The 17,498-nt window shown below is 39.8% G+C and overlaps 1 protein-coding gene across 5 annotated transcripts; it reads left to right on the top strand.

Annotated features, from left to right (window-relative positions):
* Positions 1–731: 731 nt before the first annotated feature.
* LOC101473194 (LIM domain and actin-binding protein 1) lies at positions 732–16,300 on the top strand. Of its 5 annotated transcripts, XM_076883960.1 has the most exons (11): positions 778–804; positions 847–857; positions 5,197–5,339; positions 6,457–6,502; positions 10,138–10,554; positions 12,154–12,208; positions 12,311–12,399; positions 13,302–13,377; positions 13,515–13,546; positions 13,654–13,787; positions 13,864–16,300. In XM_076883960.1, exons 3-11 carry the CDS (start codon positions 5,218–5,220, stop codon positions 14,939–14,941), a joined length of 2,049 nt encoding a protein of 682 aa, XP_076740075.1. In that variant the 5' UTR covers positions 778–804; positions 847–857; positions 5,197–5,217; the 3' UTR covers positions 14,942–16,300. The 5 variants fall into 5 exon arrangements, with proteins under 5 accessions (XP_014264440.3, XP_076740075.1, XP_076740076.1 ...); XM_014408954.3 differs by having other exon boundaries at positions 732–857; positions 13,657–13,787; XM_076883961.1 differs by lacking the exon at positions 847–857 and having other exon boundaries at positions 780–801.
* Positions 16,301–17,498: the final 1,198 nt, after the last annotated feature.

Below are 17,498 nucleotides of genomic sequence, written 5' to 3'. Positions count from 1 at the left end.
CAAATTATTCAACTGAAAAACCGCCACTAACTTAAATATTTCACTTGGCCCCATTTGAGATGAGTTCAGTTCCCCGTAACAGCCTTGGCACAGAGAACAGATAGTACTTTGCTCAAGGACTCATACACTTGAGCAAAATGGTGGAAAATAAAAATTAAAGCTGTGATCTTCCTTTCTTGTAGCTCATCCAGCTGCTCTTATTTAGAAGGCAAATATCATGCAAACATTCAATGTCCCTTCCCTGACACAACCTGTTTTGACACCCATTACATTTAATAGGCTATTTTCCACAGGCAGGTCTTAAATAGTGGCTTTAGTAATGTTGTTGAGCTGGCACAATGCTATGTTTGACTTTGGAGCCTTGATTACTGATGGTATGTCTCACTTCTGTTTTTTCTATTTTAAGCATTTTACTGCATTCTGTGGATGAAACATTGCATTTTATAACACTAGTACTACACTAACAATCAAGCTATTATGTTAGCAAGTTGAGGAACAGTTGCTGAAAACTGTCAAAAGACAAAGCACAGAAACCACCCAAACCTATTTCCTTCATGTTTTTCTTCCCTGAGCTTTCCCGTCGCCAGAAACGGTCTTTCTCTGGAATTTCTAGATGGGAACAACAGCTCACCCTGCAAACAAGCACAAACGCAAACATACCAGGTAGGAGTAATTTAACACCTAAGGTCATTGGTGCATAAAATCACGTGACGTTTGTCTCGCGTACTTCCACTGCACCTTTCTGCTCGAGCCACACCGGGCGGTGACGCAGTGGCGGCAGCAGTGTCAGGTGTCGCACAGGTTTCACAAAAAAAGAAAAAAAGAAAAAAGAAGTGACTCAACGGAAGTTCGCACAGGTAAGACGAAACCTAAAATAATAGCATAAAACGGGGTTTAATATACGTTGTAGCTACTATCAAAATAATAACGCCTATTTTGAAAACACTGAGGCAGCCGGTGACTGTTTAGGTCGAGATTTAGAATTTTATTGTCAAGCACGTGCACATACTTCTTCCTCCTCCTCGCTGTCTTCCAGGGAAAATGCCAAACCAGCCCAGCAGCTAAGCTTGTACTCTTAAGCGTAGTCACTGAGCTCTTTCGTGTAAAACTTAAGTGAAACTTACTTTGAATAAAATTTTGAGCGTTTAAATCTTTGTTAAAGTGCAGGTCTATAGGCTAACTACATTAGCTCGCAGTTATAACCACCATCTTACTGTTGCACCTGTAATGAAAGTTTTTTTTTTTTTAAATTCAAAAAGACGCGATGCCCCCTGAACAGGGCTGCCGTTCTTAAAGTCGCGTCTGTTGCTCGCCTCTGTGCTGAGTCTTCACTTTAGACTCGGTTATTTTCGTCTGAACAGCTGATTTTGTGGTTTTGGTTTTAAGAATAGTTGCATCATAGCTCATTAATGTGTCAAACAATGCGGACTCCTCCTTAGTTGTTACCGTGTTGTGGTTACTTGTTGTCACGGAGAACTTTACTTTAAATAAGGGATAAAGGTCAGTATATAAACGGGTTTTTGATAAATTTATAAAGATTCTAATTTCTGTATTTTTATCACAGCGCACACACCAAATCTTAGCTTCAGTTCTTTTCAGGCTTTGTTTAAGATGTATTATCCAAGTTACCTCTGATTCAGTCGATGTTCCTGTTGAAAACCTGCACAAGTAACACAAATAGTAACTGTCAGAATTGTGGATCAGTTGGAAAACGACAGCTAAGAGTTAATAATATAATCCAGAGATGAGAGAGTGACAGTTTTTGAAAGATTAGATTATTTGTTGTCATACTAAAAAGCCATTAAACTGACTTGCATTATGTTTTATTAAGTGCTTAAACAGTAAATGCAATTTTTTCCCCTTTCAGGTTTCCATATAAGGTTGCTAAACAGGAAGTCAGAATTCTGAGCATTTGTTTTGCATACCTATGAAGCATTTCATTCTTTCCTTTGTATTAGTGTACAATTTTTGCTGCCTGTCGATGAGTGAATGAACACGTACAAGTAGAAAATCTCTCTTTCTAATAGTAGGGATTTGTGTTTGCTTTTGAGTCGTAGACGTCCTTTGTGTTTTCTTTGGTTTCTTCGGGCGTGTAGTGTTTAAGGATATGCAAAAGAGCAGATAGGCAACTTTAAACTGAAATGACCTGTATTATCCTTGTGGCAGATTGGTAGCTTGTCTAGGGTGTGTCCCTACCTTTCAATCGCAGTGCATGCAGGTATGGACTGCAGCCCCTGGATAACCTGCAAAAGAATCTGCAGTTTAAAAGGATGAATAGTACATTTTTCAGCACAGCTATCAAATTTGAATGAAGAAGTAACTGGCTACAGCAAAATATACAATTAATCAATTGATAAACTGACTTTCCTGCCAGGTTTAAACATTGTAGCAGTAATGAGTAGCCTCTCGGATGTAAGAACCTCATAAAAAGTTATTCTGTTGTTAATCTGTGTCTCTCCTAAAAACTCTAACACTAACCTCAGACTAAATGAAATTAATTATATATAACTGACTAGAAATACATCTTATAAATATGTAATATGTGCAGTCATGTTTAATCACGTTTATCCAAAAGTGATTTCATGAGCACCAGTTGTATTGGACTATGAAATCTATGTAGTCAGTCCTATGGCGAAATTCAGTCCAAAGTCCTTACACTATGCTTGTCCCAATTATGATTATGATGTAATAGGGACGCCTGAGTGAAAAGGTCCAGCTAGGATGATAAATGATTACTGACTGTGCAGTGATTTCCAATTTATGGCTTTACAACCTACTGTCTGAGCACTAAACCAGGGTTTCATGGGCTAACATTCAGCTAATCCATCCTTGCTGACTTGGAAAACTGTACCAATAAAGCATGGGTTTGTCAGGACATTATTCATGACAAAGAAGACATTTCTGTTTGCCGGGAATGTGGTTGTTGGACCTTTTTATGAATGTTGGTTTTGTAAGGACAATGGGCTCACGCTCTGCTGTTATCAGTTTGTGTTGCTGTCTTGCAATCAAGTGGCACAAGCTGGAGAGCAAGTTTGAACATGTTGACTTGTGTGTTTGCATCCCACACTTCATGTGCTTGTTCTCCGTCGTATGTATGTCAGGAGCAAGAACAGATATCTGTCAGAGTGCATGTCATAGGCCTGCACATGTATTTCGAGTGCAAAGTTTCACTCTGGCATAAATCTTCTCAAGAGGTTGCATATGCCAAGAAAGTGGTGTTGCTGTCAGATAACTTGGTGGACTGATAGCAAATGCAGATTGGAAGAGGGAGTCTGTCACTTTATTTCCATGAAAAGCAAGAATTCTTCATTCAAGTGTCTAATAGAGGCAACTAGAGGACTGGCCTTGCTGTTTAAAAAAAAAAAACTTTTTCTTACAGGGAGTGCAGAATTATTAGGCAAGTTGTATTTTTGAGGAATAATTTTATTATTGAACAACAACCATGTTCTCAATGAACCCAAAAAACTCATTAATATCAAAGCTGAATGTTTTTGGAAGTAGTTTTTAGTTTTAGCTATTTTAGGGGGATATCTGTGTGTGCAGGTGACTATTACTGTGCATAATTATTAGGCTACTTAACAAAAAACAAATATATACCCATTACAATTATTTATTTTTACCAGTGAAACCAATATAACATCTCCACATTCACAAATATACATTTCTGACATTCAAAAACAAAACAAAAACAAATCAGCGACCAATATAGCCACCTTTCTTTGCAAGGACACTCAAAAGCCTGCCATCCATGGATTCTGTCAGTGTTTTGATCTGTTCACCATCAACATTGCGTGCAGCAGCAACCACAGCCTCCCAGACACTGTTCAGAGAGGTGTACTGTTTTCCCTCCTTGTAAATCTCATATTTGATGATGGACCACAGGTTCTCAATGGGGTTCAGATCAGGTGAACAAGGAGGCCATGTCATTAGTTTTTCTTCTTTTATACCCTTTCTTGCCAGCCACGCTGTGGAGTACTTGGACGTGTGTGATGGAGCATTGTCCTGCATGAAAATCATGTTTTTCTTGAAGGATGCAGACTTCTTCCTGTACCACTGCTTGAAGAAGGTGTCTTCCAGAAACTGGCAGTAGGACTGGGAGTTGAGCTTGACTCCATCCTCAACCCGAAAAGGCCCCACAAGCTCATCTTTGATGATACCAGCCCAAACCAGTACTCCACCTCCACCTTGCTGGCGTCTGAGTCGGACTGGAGCTCTCTGCCCTTTACCATCCAGCCACGGGCCCATCCATCTGGCCCATCAAGACTCACTCTCATTTCATCAGTCCATAAAACCTTAGAAAAACCAGTCTTGAGATATTTCTTGGCCCAGTCTTGACGTTTCAGCTTGTGTGTCTTGTTCAGTGGTGGTCGTCTTTCAGCCTTTCTTACCTTGGCCATGTCTCTGAGTATTGCACACCTTGTGCTTTTGGGCACTCCAGTGATGTTGCAGCTCTGAAATATGGCCAAACTGGTGGCAAGTGGCATCTTGGTAGCTGCACGCTTGACTTTTCTCAGTTCACGGGCAGTTATTTTGCGCCTTGGTTTTTCCACACGCTTCTTGCGACCCTGTTGACTATTTTGAATGAAACGCTTGATTGTTCGATGATCACGCTTCAGAAGCTTTGCAATTTTGAGACTGCTGCATCCCTCTGCAAGATATCTCACTATTTTTGACTTTTCTGAGCCTGTCAAGTCCTTCTTTTGACCCATTTTGCCAAAGGAAAGGACGTTGCCTAATAATTATGCACACCTGATATAGGGTGTTGATGTCATTAGACCACACCCCTTCTCATTACAGAGATGCACATCACCTAATATGCTTAATTGGTAGTAGGCTTTCGAGCCCATACAGCTTGGAGTAAGACAACATGCATGAAGAGGATGATGTGGACAAAATACTCATTTGCCTAATAATTCTGCACTCCCTGTATTTGTGACTTTTCCCCGAAGATGGAGAAAATAGGAGACAACAGAAACATCAGTAAATCAGTGCAGCAGAATAGTCAGTTGCCCACTAAAGACATCCCTTAACTATATGCACAAGGGACCATATTGCCATTGCGTAAAACAGATACATGAACTGTAGTGTTGAGATGCCTGAAATTGTTTGAGTATTAGTGTCAGAAGCTAAGAAATGCAGTCTGTATTCTAATACATATTTCTTACATTAGGAGTATTTGTGTTTTGTTTCTTTTAGGTATTTGGGTAATTGGCCGACATGGAAAGTAATCCATTCAGTCGAAGGAACTGGGCGGCACAGTCCATGCGTATCACTGCGAAGGAGCTGTCTCTGGTCACCACCCGAGGGAAAACCAATGCCATTGCAGAGCGCTTCTCCAAGTGAGTAACACTGTGTTGTCAGTAATATTTGCTTGTACTTTTAAAATGACCCTAATAGTAAAAGCTTAAATATACACTTATGTACTGAAAACTGAATCCACGTAGACGACAGCCCACTACAGACCCATGTGATTTGCTCTTGTGGTCTCTTGATCTCAGTCACAATTTCAGTATTTTGTGTGTAATACATCAAAAATAATTGGGACTAAAATGACTTATATTTGAGTTTTAAATGGTAAATGGCCTGTATTTGTATAGCGCTTTACTAGTCCCTAAGGACCCCAAAGCACTTTACACATCCAGTCACCCACCCATTCACACACACATTCACACACTGGTGATGGCAAGCTACATTGTAGCCACAGCCACCCTGGGGCTGCTGGACACTGGCGCCACCGGGCCCTCTGACCACCACCAGTAGGCAACGGGTGAAGTGTCTTGCCCAAGGACACAACAATCGAGACTGTCGGAGCTGGGGCGCAAACCGGCAACCTTCCGATTACAAGGCGAACTCCCAACTCTTGAGCCACGATCGCCCCTTGCTAGCATTGGGTCTAAACCAATGCTAGCAAGTTATACCTTGCTAGCATTGGTTTAGACCCATTTTGCTTTTAAAACTGCCTTAATTCATCATGGCCTAGATTCAACAAGGTCCTGAAAACATTTCTTAGAGCCTCTTGAGCCACGATCGCCCCTACTATTCAAGTCAAACTTTAATTGTCGCGGAGTGCATTACATGTTAAACATTTTTGCAGTTAAAGACTAGTGATCAGTGATCTAAAGCACTTACCAACTAGTTGATGATGTATGGATAAGACCTCTTAATATTTTATGATTTATTGTTTGTGTTACACAGTGCTAAAAAATGACAAAAAATACTATATATTTTCTGTTAAAGGTATAAAAATATAAAATAAACTAAATTAAAACTTTATATAAACACAACAAAATCAGACAAAAAAAACAACATTAAATTAAATTCAAGTCTATCACTTATTGAGTTTACATTTTTTTTCAAGGTTCTTGAAGGAACAAATGGGCCTTTTAGAAAATTATGTGTATCTGCTTGTTATTGTTTTGAATCACTAGATGTCAGTGTTGTTTCTTTCTCTCTCAGGTACCAGAAAGCTGCTGAAGATTTGAGTGCAGAAAAGAAAAAAGGAGTAAGTACTTCTCTGAACAGATGGATAGTAGCAACATTTCATTTTCCAGTGACATCAGTTTAGAGTAATTTCTATTTTACCATGAGTTAAATAGTTTTGTGCAGCTGTTCCTGAATTTAATACATGAAAAAATAGAAAGAGTTCTCACATAAAGATCATCACGTCTTGTTTACAGCATTCTGATAATCCTGTCATAATGAACGGCATGATTAAATGATGTTTTTCTATGCAGCACGTCTTGCTTCATTTGCTCAGCATCCCCTAGTAATGGTGTTCAACTAATTACAGTATGAAGAGTGCACATGCAAACACACACACTCACCATGCCAACACACTGTCTGGGCCAAATGTCTTGTCCTGGCTTACATCTCATTGGCCACTTGTTGCGATGGGCAGGCTATCAAGCCCATAATCCTACTTTAGTGTAATCCCCGTGCAATGTTTCCAACTGTAGGTTAGCTGCCTTGTCAGAAAGACTGGCAAAAACCTGGACTGGGATTAAACCAATAACCCACCAGCTAATACCATGAAGAAATATGAGGTATTGTAGCCATGGTTGTGTATAATATCGTTATTGTTTACCAGTAAGGGTAGTTAGCTTCTTTTTTCTGTGTTTAATGATATGACTGGTAATGAGGATGACATCAGCCTTTCTTCCTCTCCCATAGAAACATGATGTGACTGCATTAGACAGACACTACCCTGTGTTATTTTGTTGTAACATAACTGTAATGAAACACTGCTAGTGTAAATAGTTGGATTAACCACTGTTTTCTCTAACTCATGCTTTAGACTGAATCATTCTGGTTTACTTGTATGTCTATGAGGTAGGTGTACAGCTCATGTACCACAAAGGTCTAGTTACAGTATCAGAGGATAATAGTCATCTCCACGTGTGTCTGAGACAAGTTTGAATGAGCAGCGTAAAAACGCCATCTGGCTGTCTGTGTGTGTGTGTGTGTGTGTGTGTGTGTGTGTGTGTGTGTGTGTGTGTGAGAGGTGGGGGAAGGGGGAAATGAATAATCTGTCAAGATAAATTACATTAAAAATTGATAACAATTTTGTTGCATAGTTATGAGGGACCAAACGATTAAACTGCAAAGAGTAAACGATGTGATATTATGTTAATATTCACAGATTCAACAACAAATGGTTACAATAAGAAACTGAGAAATCAATTTTTTTCCTCACAGTTTTTATCCTTTTATGTGATGTAACAATTCAGTATAAGAGCAACTTATTATTATATTTTATATGTTGTAATTTTTTGTGTGAGGGGGATTATTGCTTGGCAGGATCATCTATCCAACATGTATTTTCCTCCTGCAACCAGGGAATCTGCAAACAAAGCCTGTCAAAAGGGTCTTTGTGGTATCTGATGGTGTAGCTGTTCACAAAATATTGATGAAGTGAGTCAAATTCAGTTGTTCTGATAACTCTACACAGTCCTTGTAGCTTAAGCAGGAAAAACTAGGGAAGAAAAAAGAAATGCACTGGATATAGGGTCTTGCAGTCTCAGCTAGTTTAATACTATGCTATAATTAGTGCAAAATATTCGGCAAGTACCTTTAAATTCAGAAATCAGTGGCCATCAAGGCAACGGTGTAATACTCTGTGATGTGGTTCTTCTGACAGTGTTCTGATGGGAGAAAGCAGGTTTAACAAAACATGAATCTTTAATCTGAACTTTTGAAGTGTAGTTCCAGTTCCAGAGCAGCTGGATAATTAGCCAAGGCAGCTCTGAGTAGCTTGAACCTGGTTGAAGTTCATCCACAGCAGCCATAAAAAACCCTTTAATTTGTGGAGCTCTGATACTGTGATTCATCATGGCAGAGGGGAAATAAAAAAACTATTTTAATCCAGTGAGTCTACGAGTATGAGTGAGTTCCAGTTTGAATCATGACATTTAATGTTGTGATATTTATTATATTTATTTATTTATATTTATAGTATAAATATAGTATAAATAGGGTGTCAATGTTCAGACTGATGTAAATTATTACATGTCAAGCGTAACATTTAAAAAAAAAAAAAAAAAAAAAAACCTGTTCAGCAGTATATAATTACTGCCTGTGTTTAAAAAAAAAAAAACAAACAAAAAAAACAAAAAAAAACTACAAAACGAATTTTCCATTAAGTCTCCACTGAGTACTACCGATGAATCTCAAAACTCCTAAAAATGTACACAGTCTCCAGTATGATATGAAAAGTATGACAAAAATGTTCCACCACAACATCACAATTCATTGTTAAGCTATTTTCATTTTTTACTAAGAATTTGTTGACGATTAATTCTTGTACAACCATTGCTGTTTTCTAATAACTATTTATTTGAATGGCTGTGTCCATGTTTTTAAATTTTGTCTTTGTCCTAAGACTTGTATTATTTGGCTGGTATCATAAATCCCATAGATACGGTTTTCAGTCACATTATCTTGATAAATCGTTTGGGATTGAAAGGCTGTCCAAGTCGTCACAGTTAACAAAGAGTTAACTTTTCCCTGTTTGAATCATTTCCTGCTCTGGTTTCCTGGGTATTCTGACTCTCTCTCTTTCACTTTCCTGCTGTTAAAGGGGCTGGACTAGCTCTTACAAGTAGATCTTGTCTTGCTGCTAGCATCCGGGAGGGCTCTGCCTCCCACTATCTGTCTGCACTGTGACCTGTAGAGGACCAATCAAAGGACTCCCACATCTTTTGCTGTCTAGTTGTGGTTACACCTCGTTCGGCCATTTCATCGCATTCAAGGTTTACTTTCTTCCTTTTGGCTTGAAAATCAAGGGCCAGCTCCACTACTTTTCAGTTATTTATATTCCTTGTGGTCTTGCCTGACAAAGACTGTCATTGTGCCTTTTGTTATTTTGTCCTTGCTGCTTTTTTGTTTTTTTTTACAGATTTCTTCTTTTGTCTGTCCGAATGTTAATTCAACTCTTTTTCAGATGTACCAGATTCATTTTATTCACTATGGCCGAGGTAGTGGTGTCTAGTAGTGGATGGGGTTTTGGCGCTCTTTTTTTGGGTTTGGTTTTCATTCACTTGTAATCTCTACTTTGCTTTCTTATATTCAAGGAGATTTAATTAAGTTAAATTTAATTTAGTAATAGCATAACTTGTTTAAATGTTCACACAGGAAGCTTTGATAGAAAAGTTCATGTTACAAGTTGATATCTTGCCATTCTCACATCCTCTTTTTTTTCCAACACTTTCATAATTAAGGAAGTTCATGCCTTCTATTATTGTGCCATGCTGCTTGCTGCTGTCTTCCTGTCACTGGTGGCAGCAGATAAGTAGTGAAAAGAGTTGCTGTCAGTGTCTTCGGGTAAGGTAGAAATTGTCATGTGGAAAGGAATGCAACTGAAGGATCTGTCTCAGATATCTCCATCTTGAGCCAGCTGTTAAAATTCAGCAGCTACAGCATAATATTTATTTCCTGGACCAACTTTGAACAGCTGTTCACCTAATCCTTGGGTGAAGCCAAGTTCAGATTCAGGCATTTCCTATATTCCATTATACGGGACTGTGGATAAAGCTGTATGTCCTAATAGTGCATGCGTGTATAGTTTAGCTTATACACAGTGATTTTATGGTAAGCATAACATGCTCAACATAAAATTTTCTTTTCTTTTCTTTCTTGCAGTCTTTTGAGAGCGGAACAGTAGCCCTGCGATCTGGCAACCTCAGTGTTCTGAAGAAGCGCTGGGAGCAAGGAGGAACCGGTGATCAGGACAAGCCGTCTTCGGTTCCACCTCCACACCAGCCCATCTCACGCCACAGGCCTCGTACCTTGAACAGGCCTCCTTCCGTTACTGAGCCTCCGGTAAAGAGTCCTGGCCCACTGACAGATCAGGGAGGTCAACACGCAGCCAATAGTGTTCAGCAGGCCTCAGCAGCTCCAGAGATTGAAGACCAGAGAGGGTTGGAGAAGGAAGAGATGATGAATGAAAAGCTTGAACAGCACGTTCCAACCAGCCCGTGTGCCTCTTATGAAAAGCCCAGAGTGCCTTTGAACAACCTAAAGATGAAGTTTGAGAAAGGAGAAAAGCCCACAGAAAAGGTAAAATATTTTGCTTTTGATATCCCTGTAGCTGTGGTCACTGTATCTTCAACATGAGGATCTGAGGGTAAGGATTTTGTACTTTTGGGTAAAATAATTGTAACCATAATGCTGAGTCAGACCAGTCTTGTGCAATATTAGAAAAAAGACTGATGGCACAATGTTTCCCACATGTAGTGAGCTCCATGTTGCCTTTGTGACCATTGTTTTAAATGTACTAATTAACTATCTTACATGCTAATTGCTTTGCTGCTACAATCTCTGTCCAACAGTATACTAGTGACTCGTAGTTCATAAACAGAGATAAGAAGCTCTGAGTCACATATTAATGATTGATAAAAACCTGTGACCATCCTGTACGTGCAGAAGTACTCAGTGCTTAGTGTAGTTTCTGCAGATTTTCAACATCCTTCATATTTAGATTGTTTTAAATGCATTACCCATTTTTACCCAGTTTCTTCTGTTTTCTGAAGGAGCGCTTGTCCGTGTGAATTTACCCTTGTTCTCCTCAGCACCACCCACTCATCTCTATCTTTCATTCATTCAGCCCAAAACAACAAGTATGCCACTCTTTATCTTCTGTAACAGAGGAATGCAGAAGCATTCCTGACCTGGGGCCGTCTCATTCCTCACAGGATCCCTTCTGAGGAGCAGTTGTCTTTATCTCACGTTTTATTAGCTGCAGTGTGTACCCTGCTCTACTGGGATTTTCCCAGTCCTGGGAATCATATTTAATTTTTTTTATTGTATTTTGTTGTGCAGCTCTGTATACACCATGTACTGCAGTCATGAAACAACCTATAAAATGAACTAAGTCGTAGTGTTTTTCACTGCTAGTAAAGAAGAAGTGAAATTTACATTACTAACATTTAAAAATTAGACTGGAGCCTTTATAACTGAAATGGTTATATAACCTTATAATCAAATATAGTGCAGTGCACCCTTTGCCCCTGTCTGGCTGCAGCTTTCAATATTTTAATGTTCTAGTCGGTGTTTGATTTGCATGGCAGGGGCGGTCTGCGAGACAACAGGACTCCAAAGTTCCAGTGAAGCAGTCTGTAGAAATGGGCTATTTTAATTGGTCCAAACCAGCTCATGTGTGTAAAGGATAGGTGGTGCGAGAAACTGTGTGGTTTTCTCATTTGTTTGAGTAAAACAGGCATATTGGCAGACCAACGCACAGAGCTCACTCTTTAGTAGAGTGGAATAATTTTGGTTCTTTGCCCACGTGCAAACGTGTGTTTGGTTCTTTTTAACCACATGCTGCATGGCTGTCTCTGCAGATACCGCTCTGGTTACTGCCAGGTATTCACTGGATGCCTGAAAAGCACATGAGCTTGATTTTGTGCATTTTTTTACTGCTGAGTTCAATATCTGCTGCTCAAAACTTGCAGCTTGTTTGGGTTTGATCCAGTCCTACAGGCAGTGTGACTTTTGATCACTTGCCAGTGACAATGCTATGAATAAAAAGATAAATGAACTGATTTAGGCCACAATTAAAGGCAGGGGAGGAGCAGAAAACAAATTTATGCTTAAAAGTTCATAACTTCACCTTCATAAACTGATCTTCGGAACCCATCAGTTGTTTTATTCTTCCAGGGTGGCAGAGAAGCACTTCGTAGTACTTCATCAGATGACGTGGAGCAGCCAAGCAGTAAGCAAATATCAGTAGCATTAATGAAATGCAGAAAGATTTGGGTTTAATGCAAAACAACGTCAGGCAAGGCACTTAATTTGATCCTCTCTTCTGCTTCAGGTCGCCCTGTGCTGAGGCGATCATCATCTCTGAAGGAAAAGATGGCCAAGTACCAGTTTGCTGTTGCTAAACAAGAACAGACACATTCTGTGAGTTCATGTAATAAAGAGGTTCACAACAAAAACAGTGAAAATCCCAGTAATTAAAAGATTACCTCGTATTTTGGAGATTTTAAGAGAATTTTAATGAACATGATTCAAAGTGATCAAAACAACAATCAAAGTCCAACATTATTCATTACATATGTTAGTTACATCTTACCCGTACTGAGTTCGAGCTCCTTTCGCTTTCAGAGCTGCATTATTTGTTAGTGACAACAAGCTGCTGGAAAAGTTCCTCCGAGATTTTTGGTCCATGTTGGCGCGACAGGATCACACAGTTAATGGATATTAACTGTGTGGATATATGAGCTCATTGTCATGTTCAAGAAACCAGTTTGAGATTGAGTTTTGTTACATGGAGTGTTATACTGCAGCCGTCAGAAGATGGGTACACTGTGGTTATAAAGGCATGGCCATTGTTAGTAACACTACTCAGGTGCTGTGATGTTTTAATGATGCTCCCTTAGTACTAAGGAGCCCAAGGTTTCCCAAGAAAATATCCCCCACAACATTACACCACCACCAGCAGCCTGAGCTGTTTATACAAGGCAGGCTTGATCCATGCTTTTATGTTGTTTACCCCACCATCTGAATGCTGCAGCAGAAATAGAGACCATGCAACATTTCTCCAGTCTCTGCTCAGTTTGTACTTCAGCAGGTCATCGTGGCCATGTTTACATGCATAAATACATCCAGGTGCTGTTATTGCCAGCAACTCAACTAATCTTTCCCACACAGAAAATGAATTTTATCATTCAGCACAGACCATTTGTTCTACCTTGCTTTTGTAACTCATGCTTCTCTGAGATGTTTACCTTTCTGTACCAGAAACAGGTGAACATCTCATTGTTTATTATATAACAATCAATGTTTCTCTCTTTTTCCTCCAGGTTTCGGCCCCACAGTCTGCTCCAAAAGCATCTGCATCTGAAAATGAGAAAGTAACGCCTGTGCCTGAATGCAATGGTTGGTCTTAAAGGATACTTGGAGAATACAGTCATGTGCAAATTTCATTTTTACTGTGCATATTGTGCTACTAGTCTGCTTTACCAGTCTTAATAATTGAGTAGCAACTGAGCTCGTTTATGTTCTGTCTGTTTTAGGGGACAGCACAGAGCAACCAAAATCACCACGGGTGAGTCATCACAGTGAACAGTAGACATGCACATATCATTAACTTAAAAAAAAAAAAAATCAGCCAGTGTTAATTGTCAATAAAGCTGACACTATTTATGTTTTTAGAAGTTTCGCCCACCAGAGAAGGAGACGTGCATCGCTTGTACAAAGCAAGTGTATCCACTGGAGAGACTTGTGGCCCATCAGCATGTCTACCACAAAAGCTGCTTCCGCTGTATTCATTGCAGCACAAAGCTTAGGTAAGCATTCACACCAGATGCTTCCACTTCTATATCATAATCTCCTCTCATGTAAATATTCCTGTCTGTTTTATAGTCTTGCAAATTATGCTTCTCTGCATGGAAACATCTACTGCAAGGCCCATTTCAACCAGCTCTTCAAAGCCAAAGGCAACTATGATGAAGGCTTTGGTCATCGGCCTCATAAGGAGATGTGGGAGCCGCGAGTTGACGGAGATGAAGATGTTGAAGCGGTGAAGCAAAAAGAAGAAGAGAAAACTGCAACAGTGAATCGTCCAGCTGAGAGTGCCTCAGACATGCAGCCTGTCCCAGATGTGGAAACGTCTCCACATGTTAAGGTTACAGATCTGACCGCCTTACTGGAAAAGCAGAGTCGCAAGCAGACAAATGTGATCTCTGATGAGAAAGCTCAGTCAGAAAAGCCAACTGAGAAACGCAAACTGAAGATCGACTGGCCTCCCCGGACGGGTGAGCAGCACACCGGGACAGAATCCCTTAGTCCAGTCACAGAGGACATTGGTTCAAGCCGACCCTGGAGAGCCAAGTGGCCTCCAGATGATGAAGCGCCTTCAACTTTCCAGAGCTCAGAGCGTGCTGAATTGAAGAGCCTGAGGAGGAGCACTTCTCTTAAGGAGCGGATTCGGCCTTTTACAATAGCAGCCAAACCCAAGTCCACAAACCCCACAGGTCCTCGCGAGCCTCGTCGTAATCTCAAATCTCTGCAGGATTGGAGAGCATCTTTTGAGGAAAAAACATCTTCTGAAGAATCAACCAAGGAAAATAAGCCAGAAGTCCAGCAGGAGAAAAAGCAGAAAAAGAAAGAGAAGATGTCTCAGATGCAAAGTGAAGATAAAGAGACCATCTCTGAGGGGGACGTGGCGAGTCAGGTTGAGAAAAAGAAAGAAAGAGATGAGGGAGTAAAAAGAAATACAAAAGGAGACAAGGCGGCTGGGGATGAGGGCTCTTTGAGAAGCTTATCTCCTGAGATGCCAATCAACCTTTCTCCACCATCAAAGCCAAACCAGAACCGCACCTCCCAGGATGTGGGCTTCTGGGAAGAGGACAAAGAAGGAAGTGATGCAGAGGATCTGAGTGCAGAGGATATAATCAAGAAGAACCGCTGTTATGAAGAGGAGGAGGACACTGAGTCATAGAGTACCTTACAATTTTACTGTCACTTCCTTACACCTTAAAACCCCTTTTCATATTCTCAGCTTCTACGTAGATTATAATTTTAGCTTTGCCAGATTTTATAGTGATGCAAAAGTGTGTAATAGAGTATGCGCATTCATGCATATTTATATATTGAATACTGCCTTATGTTAACAGTTAATAACTTAAAAATGCAAAATTTTCGCATACTTATTTTCATTATATAGTTTAAACATATCTGATGTATCTTGTTTATGACTGATGATATTACTGGAAGGCTGGCCTCTGTTAAATTGAATCATTGACTGTGGTCATTATGTGCAGCGTGAGCAGCATATTATGTGCAGGAGGTGTATCCACAATCTATTATAATTTATGTGGCACTTAATAGTACTCTTTAACTACGGGGAGTACCAGACTGCATGCAGCCAAACAGTCACAACGTGCAAGAAACAGTCTAAATATCTGCACTGCTAAGATGTCAGAAAGCACAGATATTACAGTTTAGGTTTTACACTTTGATTTAATTTCAATAGTAAATTAAAGAGAAAAAATTAAACAGAAGTTGAACAATTATGTGCTTGCTAAGAATTTACCTTATCTCCATACAACAACAAAAGCCTTGTCTTCTCTCAAGGATGAAAATACTGTCCATTAGTGTCAGTACTCCCTAATAGCCGTCCCTTTGTTATGTAATTACTCTGATTTTTTTTTTTTTTCCCCTCTCTGCAAGCGTCAGGCATATTGAAATCACTTAATTTTCTCAATCAATCAATCAATCAATCAATCGTACTATGCTAGCTGTAGCCTATCTCAGCTACCATAGGGCGAGAGGCAGGGTACACCTGGACAGGTTGCCAGCCTGACGCAGGGCTCCACATCTCACTATGATTAGCGTGCATCTGAACATTCAACTATCACAAGGCCAGCTGCTTTTACTTGGTTAAAGTAACTAGATATTTAGGTATACAGACAAACAAGCGAGTGAAGTCCAACACCATGCTGCTGGGGGATTTTTGCTTTGATAGAAGTACAATTAGCGATACAGTGATACATCAGAAAAGGCTTCCCTTAGTCTCAATCATAGCTGAAAAAGCTTTGATATGTTATTTATTTAGAGCTTTTTGATTGTGATGTTACATGTTAGAATATTTTTATTATTAATCACCATTGTCACAGTACAGAACTTTTTCTGGTAGGAAACTTTTCAGTTGCATACCCTTGGGGCCTTCAGATTTTTTTTTGTTTTGTTTCATTCTTCTCAAATGTAATCCGGTTTATACTGTATGTTCACTCTTTGTATTTTATATTGGTGGGATGTATGTTTTTAATAAATTGAACAATAAACCTTGGGTACCACAGTCTAAGCTGTCCGTTCAATGGAGGATTTGAGCAAAATGGACTCTTTTAATGTATAAACTACACACGAACACAAAGGTTCATCTAGACCAGGGGTCAGCAACCTTTAACACCCAAAGAGCCATTTGGACGCGATTTCCACGCAAAAGAAATCACTGGGAGCCGCAAATACTTTTTGACATCTAAAATGAAGAGAACACTGTATATATTGAGGGGGTTTTTTTTTTTTTGGTTTTTTTTTTTACCTTTATGCTTTGTGTGAACAACTAAGGTGTGTTGCTTAAATCCATGAAGTGCTACAGAGAGAATTGCATTTTATTTATGTAATTAACACATTTTGAACTCTTAAAGAAATATAACCAAAGGAAAGACACCCAGCTGAACTAAAATGATCCATGTAGCAAACAAAAACTTATATCACCTTTGGGCTTTTGGAGCCTTGACCTGACTTTTAAAAAAATAATTGGAAAAAAAGCACTATGCTGCTAAAAGATGAAAAATAGATATTTGCAAAAGTCTGCCTAAATATGTATTTTACCAGGTTAATGTGTGTGGCGGGGCGTGGCCGGGAGGCGGACGCGCCTGAGCGGCACCCGCGATCACGCCTCGCCGCCTTAACGTCTGTGCTATCTCTGCTGTTGTGTTGGTATGTGTCGGGCTGTGAGCTTTAACACCGGCTGTATGCGTACAGCAACCGTGTGTGAAAAGTGGTCAATAAAGAGATGCTGAAAAGCGTTTTCATGCAAACATCGTCGGGTCTGCCGTGATATGTTTACAATGGGACTTCTGCTCCTGAACCTCTGCGCACAGCGTCTGCAAATCGGAGTTGTACGAAGTCACTTTCATCTTTACACAGGACTGTAAGCTGTCATCTGTGAGGCGTGAGCGGCGTTTGTTTTGAACATAGTTCACGGTGGAGAACAGCTGCTGACATAATGTGGATCCGAAGATCGATAATTAGCCTACCTGGGGTTGAAAGTCTCGATAAATGCACGGCGTTTCGGCGGGTATATCGGCTTCCGCAAGTGTGACGCTTATTTTGAGCGATCAAAAACTAATAGAATATAATTTTATATTTATATTTCAATATCACAGTAATCTTCCAATTTAGAACTACAAGTTAAAAAAGAACTAACATAAATAAAATACACTTCAGCTAATTAAAAAAATAATTTATTTTCCCAAACCACGCGGAGCCGC

The sequence above is a fragment of the Maylandia zebra genome, linkage group LG5, assembly GCF_041146795.1.
Source record: "Maylandia zebra isolate NMK-2024a linkage group LG5, Mzebra_GT3a, whole genome shotgun sequence".
Taxonomy (NCBI): Eukaryota; Metazoa; Chordata; class Actinopteri; order Cichliformes; family Cichlidae; genus Maylandia; species Maylandia zebra.
Note: the sequence above shows the minus strand (reverse complement) of the source record. Positions and strands in the feature narration are given on the sequence as shown.

What these genes read in the sequence shown, in the direction of transcription:
- LOC101473194 (XM_076883960.1), top strand. Translation starts at nt 5,218, where the DNA reads ATGGAAAGTAATCCATTCAGTCGAAGGAACTGGGCGGCACAGTCCATG. An exon ending in AACAAGAACAGACACATTCT is followed by an intron (nt 12,400 to 13,301) that starts GTGAGTTCATGT and finishes TTTTTCCTCCAG; the next exon opens with GTTTCGGCCCCACAGTCTGC. An exon ending in GCCTGTGCCTGAATGCAATG is followed by an intron (nt 13,378 to 13,514) that starts GTTGGTCTTAAA and finishes TGTCTGTTTTAG; the next exon opens with GGGACAGCACAGAGCAACCA.